This window comes from Ceratotherium simum, chromosome 1, assembly GCF_057802395.1.
Source record: "Ceratotherium simum simum isolate JZ-2026a chromosome 1, ASM5780239v1, whole genome shotgun sequence".
NCBI lineage: Eukaryota > Metazoa > Chordata > Mammalia > Perissodactyla > Rhinocerotidae > Ceratotherium > Ceratotherium simum.
In genome coordinates this window covers 86484861-86499884 of record NC_141900.1, presented here as the reverse complement: position 1 = coordinate 86499884, position 15024 = coordinate 86484861, and the positions used below count along the sequence as shown (strand labels likewise).

At 40.7% G+C, this 15024-nt stretch overlaps 1 protein-coding gene and 1 pseudogene across 11 annotated transcripts in view; both read left to right on the top strand.

Annotated features, from left to right (window-relative positions):
* CEP41 (centrosomal protein 41) overlaps nucleotides 1-6687 on the top strand; it is a 45564-nt gene extending 38877 nt beyond the window's left edge. For all 11 annotated transcript variants that reach the window (XM_004418677.3, XM_087430700.1, XM_087430692.1 and 8 more), the window contains 5 exons: nucleotides 562-713; nucleotides 1118-1185; nucleotides 2723-2837; nucleotides 3299-3514; nucleotides 4199-6687. In XM_004418677.3, the coding sequence (XP_004418734.1) occupies nucleotides 562-713; nucleotides 1118-1185; nucleotides 2723-2837; nucleotides 3299-3514; nucleotides 4199-4356 (709 nt within the window). In that variant the 3' untranslated portion in view covers nucleotides 4357-6687. The remainder of the gene's footprint in view (nucleotides 1-561; nucleotides 714-1117; nucleotides 1186-2722; nucleotides 2838-3298; nucleotides 3515-4198) is intronic.
* A 4818-nt stretch (nucleotides 6688-11505) lies between these two features.
* LOC101387755 (elongation factor 1-alpha 1 pseudogene) lies at nucleotides 11506-12976 on the top strand (annotated as a pseudogene).
* Nucleotides 12977-15024: the final 2048 nt, after the last annotated feature.

Genomic DNA, 15024 nt, shown 5'->3' with positions numbered 1-15024 from the left:
CCTATAAAATGGAAGTAAGTACAGATAACTATTGAAAACCTTAAGGTTCAAAATCTGTATTGGATAGGTCACTGTATAAGTATATGAACTATATTAAAACATTGTTGTTACTTTATATTACATATAATGTACATAGAAACACCTTTCGTTTTTCCTGTCCAGTCAACCTTATTCCTTCCTCTTTTGCTCTGCTTTCTCGCACTCCTCAAAATTCCATTGGATTGACTGTTGACCTCTCTTTCTCTGGATGCTGCCCTTGTTGCTGGAGGCAGCACATGCTCTACAGTTCCTACCCCTCAGCCATGCTCATGACCTAACATGCACTCTCTGAAGGTGAGTATGGACACGTGGATCCCCTCCTTGGGGACCAGTGTGATAGAATAGGATCCATAGGATTTTGCATTCAGAGGCAGAACTGAGACACTATATACATTTTCCTTTTTCTTTCAGGTGTCTTTTGAAAAGCCATTGAGCACTCTCTCACTGTTCTGAAGAAACACGTTTGACCTTTAAGCCACCAACCCCTGACTAGTTTCTGCTGACCTACTTTTTCACTTGCAGCGTCATCAGTGGTGTTGGGGAACTGGATCTAGACAAAGGGCTAGTGAAGAAAGCAGAGCCCAACACCAAAGACAAACCTTATCCCGACTGCCCCTTCCTGCTGCTAGATGTGCGAGATAGAGATTCTTACCAGCAGTGCCACATTGTTGGAGGTAAGAGAGAGAGAAGGCTTTATAGTGTCCCACTCCCAAGAACAGAGCCCGCTCATGAGTCCAGGCAGGCTTGAACCACATCCCATGGTTAGCAGTTAAGAAAACCATTAGCTGGATCCATTACGGGAACCTATGAGTTGGCTCTATCATAATACTCTGAGAGAGGCTGGTGACTTCTCTGATGGCTCAGGGGCCCAGTGCTAATGTCAGAAACAGTGAAGTGAAGCTTCTTATTTTGTTCAGTGTCCTGTTTCTATTTTCACAAAAGTATGTAGGTTTGTGGCTCATTGATTTTGAAAATATATTTCTTTTAACTCTTAGTTAGACTTTAAACCAGCTGGAAATTGGGGCCAAGTTGTACTAAGAGAGCTACAAACTTCCTAAACTTTTTCTTCTCTTTGCAGCTTACAGTTACCCAATTGCAACTCTGTCTAGAACAATGAACCCTTATTCAAATGATATTCTTGAATATGTATCCTTTGTTGTATTTTAAGGAGTTGAGGTTATGAGGATTATAAGAATCAAACTTATCATGAATCACGTTCCTAGTAAGAAAACTCTGTGAAGGACCTTTGATATTAATTAGCTTACTTAGCATATTTTAAGATTTGGATTCTTAGCTGTTGCTGAGTAGCCTGTTAAGGCAGATGCTTCCAAGCCATATTGCAGTGGGCCAGAAAAATTTACATTAAAGGTTATGATCTGTTGAGAGTTAGTCCTAAGAATTTCTTTTCCCCTAGAAAGCTTTCCCAAGTTAAAACTTAAAGAACTTAATTTTTTTCCTTCTTTTTTTTTTTTTTTTTTTTTTAAAGATTTATTTATTTATTTTCACCCCAAAGCCCCAGTAGATAGTTGTATGTCATAGTTGCACATCCTTCTAGTTGCTGTATGTGGGACACGGCCTCAGCGTGGCCGGAGAAGCGGTGTGTCGGTGTGCGCCCGGGATCCGAACCCGGGCCGCCAGCATCAGAGAGCACGCACTTAACCGCTAAGCCACAGGGCCGGCCCTTTCCTTCTATTTTAACTTTTTTCTTCTTAAGATTTTAATTTTTTTGCTCATAATAGTCATACAAGAAAATAATTTAAATACTGAAAAACATAAAAAAGAAAATTGAGGGGCCAGCCCAGTGGCGTAGTGACTGGTTAAGTTCACACTCTGCACTTCAGCGGCCTGAGGTTCGTGGGTTTGGATCCTGGGCGTGGACCTACGTACTGCTTATCAAGCCGTGCTGTGGGGGGGGTCCCACATACAAAATAGAGGAAGATGGGCACAGATGTTAGCTCAGGCTAATCTTCCTTAGCAAAAAGAGGAAAACTGGCAACAGATGTTAGCTCAGGGGCAATCTTCCTCACCAAAAAAAAAAGAAAGAAAGAAAATTGAAATCTCCAATAATCACCCAGTGGAACAACTCTAATTACATTTTTTGCATATTTTATTCCAGACTGTCTTCTATGTATTTTTTTAACAAAGTAGAAATCATACTGGATATATAATTTAGTATCTTGCTTTTCTTCACTTCATATGACAATGTATTTCCCCACTCCACTTTTGATGTCATATAGCTCATCTTCAGATTTACTATAATTTACTAAACCATTGTATTACATATTATATTATATTACTTACATATTATTTATTATAAATAAGGCTGTAGTGGACATATTGGACATAAAAATTTTTCTATTTCCTCATCTGTGAAATTGAGATTTTAACAGTTAGTTTCCAGGGTTGTTAAGTATAACAGAGCTAAAGCGTCTAGAGTGTGTAACTAGTGCTGTCTTGGACCATGGTAGTATTAGTCTATAAAAGAAAAGAATACCAGCTTGTGTGGTTTCCATGACAGAAAGAAATCCAGTACCTGCTGGTGTGCTGGGTAAAGAGTAGGGTCGTCCAATGTTCCCTGAACTCAGACAGGTGAACGTTGACAGCTCTTAGTTCCTGGAGGATTTCTTTACAGTCTAGGAGCATTAGCTCAGTGTAGTCAAACCTTAACTCATCTGACTCTTAGAAAAATGCCCACGGCAAGATCATCATTCTGTATGACGACGATGAGAGGCTGGCCAGCCAGGCGGCCACCACCATGTGTGAGCGGGGATTTGAAAACCTCTTCATGCTTTCTGGAGGTGAGCCGGACTGTATTCTGCTTAGGACTTAAATGACAGACATTTGGACTCACAGTCCTTCAGCCCCTCCCCCATCACCTCTTTCCTCTTCGTGCTCAGAATTGAGTATTCAGGAAAGACAGAAAACCATGCTGGCTGAAAGGAGACGAGAGTTACGTGAAAATTCCATTAGCTCCGTCAGCACATGTTTTTAATTCCTGAAATAATGCTGTTGCTTTAGGGCTCTGTAACAGAGCCTTAATGCTCAAGACTTAAGCAAAAGGATTTTTGGTGGAATTCTCAGAATCCCATGTAACAACTGACATTTTCTGGTGTAATTTACTTAATGGTGAAGCAGTTAAGATTTCACGTCCTTGTGTTGGCCTCGACTCAGAGACCAAAGATTAGGAGAGGTGCAGGCTCCTTTCCAGGTTTTGCCTTGGCCTCACCATGTTAATGCTGCTTTTTATGATCACACCCAGGTCTAAAAGTCTTAGCTCAGAAATTCCCAGAAGGACTGATTACGGGTTCCCTGCCAGCATCTTGCCAGCAGGCCCTTCCTCCTAGTTCTGCCCGGAAACGATCCAGCCCCAAAGTGCCGCCTCCACCAGCTGAGAATAAATGGAGATTTACCCCGGAAGACCTAAGAAAGATAGAATACTACTTGGAAGAGGATCAGGGTCCTGCAGACAATCCTAGTAAGATATTTTGACCTTTAGAGATAATGTTTTGTGTCGAGCTTGAGATTTGCAACTTGGAACATCACCTTATCAGATGAAAAGCTTGATCTCTTATAATATATTCAAATTCTTAAAATATTTGTGGGGGAGGGGGAGTGTGCAGGTGCTGTGCAGGGGGTGGGGGGTGCAAGTGGAAGTGATCCCAGATTGTGGCAAGAATTAGGCATTACACACAGCCGTAGAAAGAGAAGAGAATTTATCAGTCAAATGAAGTGTGTATCTCAGACAGAGTTGGGAGGCTTAGCTAAGGCGTTCAGATTCCTGCCTGGAAAGTTTTTGTTTCCTTCTGCTTCTTCTGGGGACACTTCCAACCTTACCTTTGCATACTCCTCTCTCTTCTCTTTCTCTGATCGCTCCTGCACCCTTCTACCAGAAAGGAAGGACAGGCTAGGTTGGTTGGGGATAATGGAGAGGAAGAAAGAAAAGCTATCTAGGTTTCCTTTCATTCCTGCCCCCTTCCGCACCTTCAAGTTGATCTTAAGGATGAAGAGTAGGTTTTAGCCTAAAGTAGATGCTGAATAGGACTTCATTCGCTTAAAAGTGGTTGTAAGCATAAGACTTCATTAGCTTAAAAGTGTACTTGGCAGATTGTCCCTGGAGTCATTCTTACAGTTCTGCTCCCTGCTTTCTTATTCCCTTCAGGCCGGCTGAGCCAAGCTAATGCTTCCGGAAGAGACTCCAAGGTTCCAGGCGCCCGCAGTATCCGCAGCGGTCAGAACCTGCCCGCAGGGGGCCCTGCCAGCCACCCGAACCCCCGCTCACTCGGCAGTGGCCACCTGCAAGGCAAACCCTGGAAGTAAAGACTTTGTCTGTCTTAGTCAAATAAATGTTTTCTCTCCTTCTAGAACCCCTGAGCAGTGCCCAAGTTGGTCATTTTCAGAGGAAAGACAAGGAAAGACGATGATGTGTGTGATAGGCCCTCTTCCCTCTTCCTGTCTCCAGCTCCTTTCCCACATCCAACTGGGGAAGGATTTTTACAAAAACCAGAGGCATGACAGGCTCTAGTGTCCTCCCTATTGTTTACAGAATATTTAATCTCTGAAACTGAGTAGCCAAAAAGAGTCTCATTTTTTTAGGCTCTTGTTTTATTTTAATAAGGTCCAGCTTGTTTTGGTATATATCCTGTGTTTTGTAAATACCTCAGTCACATCTGGTGCGTTCTTCCCAACCAGTTCTTTTTTGCTCACTGTTCTTGGTTTCATGAAGGTTCTCCAGATAGGCTTTGCAGCCTGAGAAGCTGTCCCTGGGGGTAGGGATGATTCTTGGCTTTCAGCCGCCCCCAGGCCCTCCACCTGATGTGAGCCCACTGGCTGAGGAGCACCCACTCCAGCTGCTCTGTTGTGAGTGTGGAGGCCGCTACCTGTGAGCATTGCTCAAGTTTAAGATTTAGCAGAGCAGCTCTCACGCTCCCTGAATGTTCCTCACTGTGTTTTCCTGGAGCCAGCACAGGTGGTAATGTGTGCTCAGCTGCCTTCTCACAGGGCATGGGGCCCCTTGCAGGAAGGCCCCGTCCATTATACGGGGCTGTGTTGAGAGCCATCGAAGCCTCCCAGAGCTGTCCCTCATTTGTGGTTGGTTTATCAGTTGTAAATTTCCATTACCCACCTCGGGTCCATCTGTGTTAGAGGGGTGGAAATTATGGCCACTTGAAAACATCAGTTTCCGTGGGGCCACCACAGGCACACAAGGTGAGGACGACTCCACGGTCCTTTGTCAGAGCTGACAGCCCCTTAAGCCCTTGCTTAAAAATACAGTATTAGTCTAATTGAGTAATTAGTGCAATTTCCTGCTTACTTTTCATTCTCATGACTGAGCTGTGATTAGGAGGTTGTGATTATAGATTCTGGTTTGGGCCAGAATTTTGAATCAGCATTAATTGAATTGCTAGATGACTGACATTCATTCCATTTAATTGGGGGAACAAAGACCTCAGGTAAGGATGAGGAGCTCTGAAATCATCAGGAAAAGGAAAAGAGCCTTGTTAATTTTTATAGTCTGTGATCTGTAGCTGTGATAAGGGACTAAGGAATAAATTGTGCTCTTTGTCATGGCAACCAGCTTCTGAAAAGCCAACTGAAAATTGCCTGTCCTTAGGTGGTTACTGCTGCCGGGTAAGATTTGCCTTAATGGGACTATTTTTCTCACCACCAAAAAAAAAAAAGTACCACAGTATTTCTAGCATGGGGGGCTGTGTTTGTAAGAGAAATAAAGGTAATAAATATCTCATAGAGACATATGGAAAAAGAACTTTCAGATTCAGCCCAGTCCTGTTTTAGTGTGTTTATCCTTCTCTACTTGATTTCCAAAGTGCAACATTTTCCAATGCTTTAGAAATCAAACAAACCAGGGACATTGTTCAGATGTCAAGCCATGCCCAATTTTCCACAAGATTCAAGAATCTTGTATAAAATTCAGCCAATGTACACATAGCTTTAATGAGGAGCCTGTCATGTTTCCCTATAAATTTATTGCCTGAGAACTTAGTTCAGCCTTCTGCTAATGCCAAAATGCTCTGGCTTTTTATTTTCTTTACAGCATAGATTTTAAAAAATGCAAATTTTTCCACACTCACCTTTCCCCTAGCATGGACACACTTTTCAGCCATTTTTGACACATATACATTTTTAAGAAAAAAATATTTTTCTCTATAACAAAGTTCTGGTTATGCCATTTCAAAGTTGACTAGTAAAGAGTGTAGATTTGCCCACTCAGTTCTATTTTGAAAGTAAATGGTAGTCCCCCTTTGTTCCTATTCTGCATTCCCATCACCAAACAACTCTAGAGTGTTAGAAACTACTGTGTGTATATGGAAAGTCAATTTAGCCAAACCTATTAGAATTGCTGTGCATTTAGCTGAAAGATGTGACAGGCTAAATATATATATGTGTGTTTCTCCATAGTGCTTTGCCCTATTGGTAAGAATTTTAAATAACTGCTCCTCAAAGACCTATTCTGATTCTGCACTTTGTGTGTTAAATGTCACTTGCAGACAGTTTTTACATGCTCGAGTATTGCTTCGAATGTTCTACTTTACTAGTTTTTTTATTAGATTAACTGACATGTATTATTTAAGTGATCAGTGATACTTTGTGCAATTATGAATGTTGAAGATTAAAGTACATAGTTATTAATGTGTTGTTTGCTATTAATATGCTGAGATTTGCCAACTTCTCTCTTCCTCTCTATGGAGATGATTTGGGGGAGCCACATGGGACTGGGGTAATTTGAAAGAATATGTCTTTCTGCTGCGTCTCCCAGGAAGGCATGTATTCTTTGTATAAATGAATCAGGAAATCATTCCATTTAGGGCAAGGAAGCTTGGTTCTCTAGTCAGAAGGCCCAGGTTTCTTTTCATGCTCAGGCAGGGACCGATGGCCACCTTCCACACATTACAGCAGGACTTTCTTGTCAGTGTCTCAGAGGCTGATGAGCTATCCTTGCCTGGGAACTCATGACCCCCTAGATGGAAGGTGCTTGGTCTATGTCCAAAGACATAGAGACATAGAGGGGTACAACTACAGCTCCGTCTGAGGAACAGTGATGGCCAAAGTCTAAATAACACATTCAGTGCTTTAAAGGGGTATGTATTTAAGAACGAAAGGAGGGAAGGAAGGAGAGAAGCAAGGAAGCAAGAAGTGGGGAGGGAGGGAAGGGAAAGCTACACTACTTATTTGAAAACAAAAGAACATCTTGGGCTGCAATAACATCGGGTTTAATCTACTGAAAGGCAGTAGAATGATTCAAATGGCCTAAAAGTAATTTTATTTTTTACCTTTAGTAGAAAATCAGAACAAGCACAATCACATTGGACTTGGTGTAAATCAGAATTAGAAGAGAACAAATAATGTTCATTAGTTGCTGAGGGATTTTTCCTGTGGTGCTATTTAGATTAGACAGAAATTCTTAAGACTTTAGGCTACTCACCAAGAACACAGAACAAAATAAAACCTTCTTTTCTCTAATTCCCTTGTGGAATATAAGTGAAATCAGAGTCCTAGGCTAGGAAGAAATATGTAGGTAATTTTTCTTGTGTTGGTTTTGGTTTCTGTCATGTTATATATTGGTTATAGATTCTCTCTTTTATGTTATCTGACTTTTTTAGTGGGGATAATTAATGTCTGTCCACCTAGATTTAAATCTATGACTCCCTTTCTCTGCTCTGAGGATAATCATTAAGAACCTTTCTTCCCCAAGTTCCAAAATGTTCTCAGTGTCTTTAATGTATGTTTATTTTCTTCACAATTCTTTCAAAGATGTAACTCTCATAATACTTTTCTTTTTTTTCAAGAAACATCAGAAACGTGGATTATAATTCATCAGTTTAATTATGTGGGCATGATGACATGATTATATGCAGTTCAATTAATTTTTTGAATAACAGATATTTTTCCTATAAAAGTAATAAGACATGCTGTGCTTCCAGAGTGTTCAGAATACATTTGGGTAATAATCTTTTCCTAGAATTGTAGTAATTATTGAAATTGTTTTTACGGTGTCCTTAAATTGGTACACAGGTCAGTTATAGCATAAAATATGTAATGGTGGAAATTTGTCAGCTTTGAATTCTGACAGAACAGGATTCAGTGCATGATTTTATGAGTGTTTACAAAACTATATGTGTCACCCCGCAGTCCCCTTATGGTCTCACTCTCTGATGCTGATCCTTTTTGTTCTGAGCGCAAAAGCAAATTCTCTCCACCTGTGTAACATCCTGAGGCACTTGGTAAAATGTGGGGCAAACAGAGGTCACTTATTAAATGCTATTGACTGATGGACTCTTTTTTAAATGAGTTGAAATTATTTTGACTATAAGTTCCAAGACTATATGACAGTGGCTGTTAATAAGGGTGTGTGGATAAATGACTTGAACCTGTGAAGACTGAAGTCTGGGATGTAATGCACATTGTGGTGGCCGCTCAACACTGCTCTGCCATTCTGGGGACCCGGAAACCTTGTTATCTTTTATCCCCTGGTACATCCTGCTTTTGTAGGAGAGGCATTCACAGCACTGAGATTTTTAGATTACCCTCTGCAGGAGGCACCCCGAGAGCTGTTAGGAGCCTTGTTACCCTGGCTGTCTGCAGTCGGCCGGGCCTGTTTTCACGGTCCCCTAGCCTCAAAGGAGCCTTCAGAATTCATCAAATACAGGTTGCACACCATCCCCATCTGAGAGTGAGTTATTTTTCTCTTTTGTTTCAAATCTTGAAAATGTCAAGATAATAATACTAGCAAATATTATGGAGAGCTTACTATACGTTTGGCAGTGTTCCCAGATTCTTTAAGTCTTGACTCATTTAATTATCACAACAGTCCTCCTATGAGTTAGGCACCCCCATTTTCAGGTGAGGAGACTGAGGGAAATTAGGCAACTTGCTTTGATTCACCAAGAAGGTTGAGAAGCCAGGATCCAGCCCAAAAGTTGTGGCTCCAGAGCAAGTTTGTTCAGCCACTCTACTCTGCGCTGCCCCCTCTGGGTAGGTGCAGCCATGCTCTCCCTTGGTGATGCCTCGAATTTACCAACAAAAATGTAACTTTCTCTTGGCTATTGGCTTCCCTTCTTATTACCTGAGACTCCACCGAAAGTTTTCCACCTCTGCCTGGACAGAAGGCGATGGAAATTTAGGGACTGAAACTTCTGCTCCTCACCATATGTATTTCCATATTTCCAGTGTCTGTGTCTAGTGACCTATCTTGAAGACAGGTGCTCCAGGGTTTCTGAGTTTGTTTTGTTTCTTAATGAACACCTAATGAGGTATCACTTGAGGAATGAGAGTTACAAACTTTTAATTAGATTGTAGGAAAAAAGTCAGCTGTTTTCCTGATAGGTTGATCTAGTCATTCAATAAACTATATTGATATGATTTGTGTGTGATCTTTCCTTTCCTTTGTGGTGATGTTTCTGATTTAGGCTGAAACGTGAATTGGCTCATCGCCGCAGGCCTGGGTTTCATGGGAGGAAGTAGCGGCCAAGCTCTGTGCCTCCGTCCGTGTCAGCAGAGCTCTTACTCCACTGCCCTCCTCTAAAACTATAGCTGAACACCACCACTGTGGTTACTCAGAGACTTTTAATTTTCTTCTTTTAGTTTGGCAATAAACATTTGGCAGTCTCGGTCTCTGGGGTTGTTAGATGATGCTCACAATTTGAGTTGCCAAATTTATGTGGATCCCAAAAGCTTTGGGGAGAATTCATGACCCTTTAACAGTTTTTCAGATTTGACGGGGGCTCTGTGCCTTTTTCTGAGAGCTTGTCCTTCATCTGGCCGATGTGAATGTCATGGTTGGTCATATCGGTTTCCTGTAAGAAGCATCTGGGTCTTAGTGTGTTCACAGAATGATGTTTTGTCCTTAGAGTCCTCAGAGCAGGAGTCCGTTTGCATCTTCAAATCCACCTAGTCCCACTTGCCCTTGCAAAACAATTGCTGAGATGATGCATAGCCCTGCACTGGCTGAGGGACCAGTGAGGTCATCTCTGGATTGTATTCAATGACATTTCAATTTTAACTTCAGGCCAAAGCCAGAAAGCTAGACATGCAGATCTGAGTGTTAATTCAAGAGACCACCTAAAGGATTCATGGACCACCAATGGCCCACAGGCCACCTTGAGAACCATATATAATGGTCTAGGAAAAAAGTAAAATGACTTCATTTAAAAATAAAGATTTTTGAGAAGCCCTGGAGAACAGGCATTAACATAATCAGTTCCCTAGATTGCTATGGGAACTGAATGTGAGCAGAAAGGGCCCTTGGGAATTTTCATCTGAGCCATGGCAGAGTGATTAGGGAACGGCCCCCAACTGGAAGACACGAGTCACCCCTCTCCTTGGTAGAAACGCTGCTGCTTCTAGCTCTACCTGGAGTGTAAATTTTTCCAAAGATAAGACAATTGCGTTGTTCTGGGCAAGATGGTGAAATATGATGCCAGAGCAGAAGAAATGAGTTTAGACAAATTATAAAAAAGAATCTGGGCACAAATTAAGATGGCCATTTAGAGGTTTGATGTTGATAATAAGTTGCTATTAGATAACTTTACACATAGGTTATCTGGTGTGTTTGAAATAGCTTTTTTTTTTTCCTGATTAAAAAGATTATTGCAAGAAATTCAGAAAAGTATAAAGAAGAAAACCACCACCACTACCAGGCTAACCACAATTATTATTGGGGAATATATCCTTCCGGGAATGGTGTGTGTGTTTCAAACAGAAATGAGATTTGTACTCAACATGCTATTTTGTAACCAGCTTTCTTTTTTTTCTTTAACAACTGGATGGAAGTAGAAATCATATACCATAAAATTCACCCATTTTAAGTATACAGTTCAATTATTTTTAGTAAATTTACAGAGTTGTGCAACCATCACCGCAATCCTATTTTAGAACATTTCCATCATGTTACTGGCTTCTTTCACTTAGTATTTTTTGACCGTTTTTCCATGTCAACACAGACCTCAATGGCTTCATGATATTCCATTGTGTAAACATGTCATATCGGTATCAATACTGGTATCTGTTTAGGTTCTTTTCTTTTATATTTAAATTTTTATTATTACAACCTTGTCCATATATTTGAACTTGCCTGAATATTTTTATAAAATAAACCCTTCCAAGTGGACTTTCTGGGTCAAAACAGCAAATACACTGAAAATTTTTATTTACATTGCCAAATTGCTCTCTGGGAAGGTGGAGTAAATTTATCCTCCCACCAACAGTATATGACAGGTCTTATTTCTTCATACCCTTGATAACTGTGAGTTGTCAGTCTTTTTATTCTTTGCCAATCTGATGGGAGAAAAATGATACATTTGTTTTGCTTTAGGGTACAAAAAAATCACCCAGAGGATCAGTATCTTTCATACATTTATTGGCTTTTTGTGTTTCTTCTTTTGGGAATTGCCTATTTTTCTTTTGAAACATTAGTCTTGCTTTTTTGCAATGGATTTTCCACCAGAACACAGGTGTTGTGAAAACCAGCACTAAATCTAAGCCAAAATGGAAAAGGAAAAGACTCATAACATCATCGACATTGGACACATAGTTTCAGGCAAGTCTGCCACTACTCTCCATCTGATCTACAAATGTGGTGGGATCAACAAAAGAACCATTGAAAAATTTGAGAAGGAGGCTGCTGAAATGGGAGAGGGCTCCTTCAAGTATACCAGGGTCTTGGATAAACTGAAAACTGAACTGAGCATGGTATCATCATTGATATCTCCCTGTGGAAATTTGAGACCAGCAAGTATTATGTGACCATCACTGATGCCCCAGAACACAGAGACTTTATCAAAAACATGATTACAGGCACATCTCAGGCTGACTGTGCTGTCCTGATTGTTGCTGCTGGTGTTGGTGAATTTTGAAGCAGGTATCTCCAGGAATGGGCAAACCCGTGAGCATGCCCTTCTGGCTTACGCACTGGGTGTGAAACAACTAATTGTTGATGTTAACAAAATGGATTCCACTGAGCCACCTTACAGCCAGAAGAGATACAAGGAAATTGTTAAGGAATTCGGCATCTACATTAAAAATTGGCCATAACTCCGACACAGTAGCATTTGTGCAATTTCTGGTTGGAATGGTGACAACATGTTGGAGCTGAGTGCTAACATGCCTTGATTCAAGGGATAGAAAGTCGTGCATAAGGATGGCAACACCAGTAGAACCATGCTGCTTGAGGCTCTAGATTGCATCCTGCCACCAGCTGACGAGCCCTTGCATCTGCCCCTTCAGGAGGTCTACAAAATTGGTGGTATTGGTACTGTCCCTGTCGGCCTAGTGGAGACTGGTGTTTTCAAACCTGGCATGGTGGTCACCTTTGCCCCAGGCAATGTTACAACTTAAGTAAAGCCTGTTGAAATCCACTATGAAACTTTGAGTGAAGCTCTTCCTGGGGACAACGTGGGCTTCAGTGTCAAGAACGTGTCTGTCAAAGATGTTCATCCTGGCAGTGTGGCTGGTGACAGCAAAAATGACCCACCAATGGAAGCAGCTGGCTTCACGGCTCAAGCGATTATCCTGAACCATCCAGGCCAAATCAGTGCTGGATACACACCTGTGCTGGATCGTCACACAGCTCACATTGCTTGCAAGTTTGCTGAGCTGAAAGAGAAGATTGATCTTCGTTCTGGGAAGAAGCTGGAAGATGGCCCCAAATTCTTGAAATCTGGTGATGCTGCCGTTGTTAATATGGTTCCCAGCAAGCCCATGTGTGTTGAGAGCTTCTCTGACTATCCTCCTCTGGGTCGTTTTGCTGTTTATGACGTGAGACAGACAGTTGCCGTGGGCGTCATCAAAGCAGTGCGCAAGAAGGCAGCCAGAACCCGCGAGGTCACCAAGACCCCCCAGAAAGCTCAGGAGGCTAAATGAATGTCACCCCCAGGACCTGCCACCCAAGCCTGAATGAGTGGGGGGATGGCCTCAGAACTGTTTGTGTCAATTGGCCATTTAAGTTTAATACTGGTTGATGATAATGCATTGTAAAACCTTTAGAAGGAAAGGAGAATGTTTTGTGGACCATTTGGTTTTTTGTTTGTGTAGCAGTTTTAAGTTATTGGTTTTGATTTTTTTTGTTTATTTTTTGTGTGTGTGAGGAAGATCAGCCCTGAGCTAACATCCATGCTAATCCTCCTCTTTTTGCTAAGTTATTGGTTTTTAAAATCAGTACTTTTTAATGGAAACAATTTGACCAAAAATCTGTCACAGAATTTTGAGACCCATTAAAACAAAGTTTGAGAAAAAAAGAGAAATGTTAGTCTTTTTTTTAAACCTCCTTTAGTTATAAGAGCTCTTTTCCCCTCAAGGTTATTAATACTTTTTCGTATATGTGGCAATATTTTCTAAAATCATTGTTTCTTTTTTAGCTTTGTGTTTTTATTTATAAAATAAAAAATTTTTTACTTATAGATTTGTAAAAATATGTATCACAGACAAAATGTAAGGCTCTTCCTACACTTGAAAATACAAAAAAAAAGGTATTAACAACTTCCATGTTTCCATTTAACAAGCATTTATTAAGTGCCTACTATGTACCATGTACAGTAGGGATTATGTGTTGAACAAAACAATGTAATCCCTGCCCTCATGGAATTTTCGTTTTGGTGCTTCATTCCTTGTCTTTTCAGCTTTCTTAAACTCTTACTTTCTCAGAGCCTTACTTTCTAAACTACAACTCAGAGAATTCAAAATAACTTGCAAACCTACAATACACAGATTATAAAATTCATGAGTTCCTTAGTAATAAAGTAGAGAACATTCATTCAACAAATATTTATTGGGCATCTATATGTCAAATTCTGTTGATGGTTTTGGAGATTGAATAGCAAAGAAAGTGGTCCCTGCTATGAGAGAGCACAGTTCATTTTAAATTAAGCAATTCTACCCTTGAAATCTAAGTAAAACAATTTTGTAAAATGATATATTGTCTTGCTAACAATATTTTTTCACTTATAGTCTTTATTAAACAAAAAATAAGATCAGCTTTTTACTTGCCCAAAGTGAGCACTTAAACGGGTTTCAGCTTATCTACGTAGATTGGTGGCAAATGTTTCCCAAAAGATCACTTAAGGAAGTGTTGTAAAATCATTAGGGCATCTTTCTGTAAAGACTGAAACACCACTTACCTTGCCTCATAAACTTACATATGTATAAACTTACATAAACTTACATATGTATCAGCCTCATTCTTTTTGTTTTTTAGAATGTTTGGTAACAAAAAAAACTATTAAAATAAAAACTCCAAGATGAAAATTCCCCAACTGTCCCTTAAAAAAAAAAGCATTTGACCTTCAGGCCATTTTATGTGGAAAAGACAAGACTTTTAAGTCAGTGGAGCTGGATGGATTGTGACACCTCACCAGGCAGATGCAGGGAGAGGCTGCCATCCTCACCCCCAGACCCCTTGTTTGGGGAGCCACGAATCCACCCCCACCCACACCCCAGCGACTTCTGTGGGAGTAACCCCCTGCTACACATTCACATCTTAAGAGATTCGGAAGAAAGAAAGGTAGATTCTTGCTTTGAAAAAAGTTGAGATACCCTAGGTATTGTGGTGCTAGCCACCAAGTGTGATAACCACAGTCATCAGAATCACCAAGCCAAAGGAGGAAAGCCAAATTCTAGGAGCTGTGGAGGGTATCAAGAGGAGAGCCTTGTGTTTGAGAAATTTTGTGAATGATAAGGAGTTATGGCGAATGGAACAGGAGAGGGAGCAGAGACAATGTACTGAAAGATGCTAGAAAGGATGTGGCAATGAAAAGTAAACTACTGTCCCTAAAGGCACAGTCTCTGTGATATACTACAGTTAATAAAATGTCCTGGGATTGGTGTTCTTTATCTTCTGTAAATGATTCCATTTAACCTAATTGTTTTCTTCCAATTTAATTCAGGAGTGGGAGACCATATTGTGTTTTATAGAAATTTGCTTTGCCCGGCTGCAACATCTATTTGGGACAGCAGTGGCTACCAGGATCGTTCTAT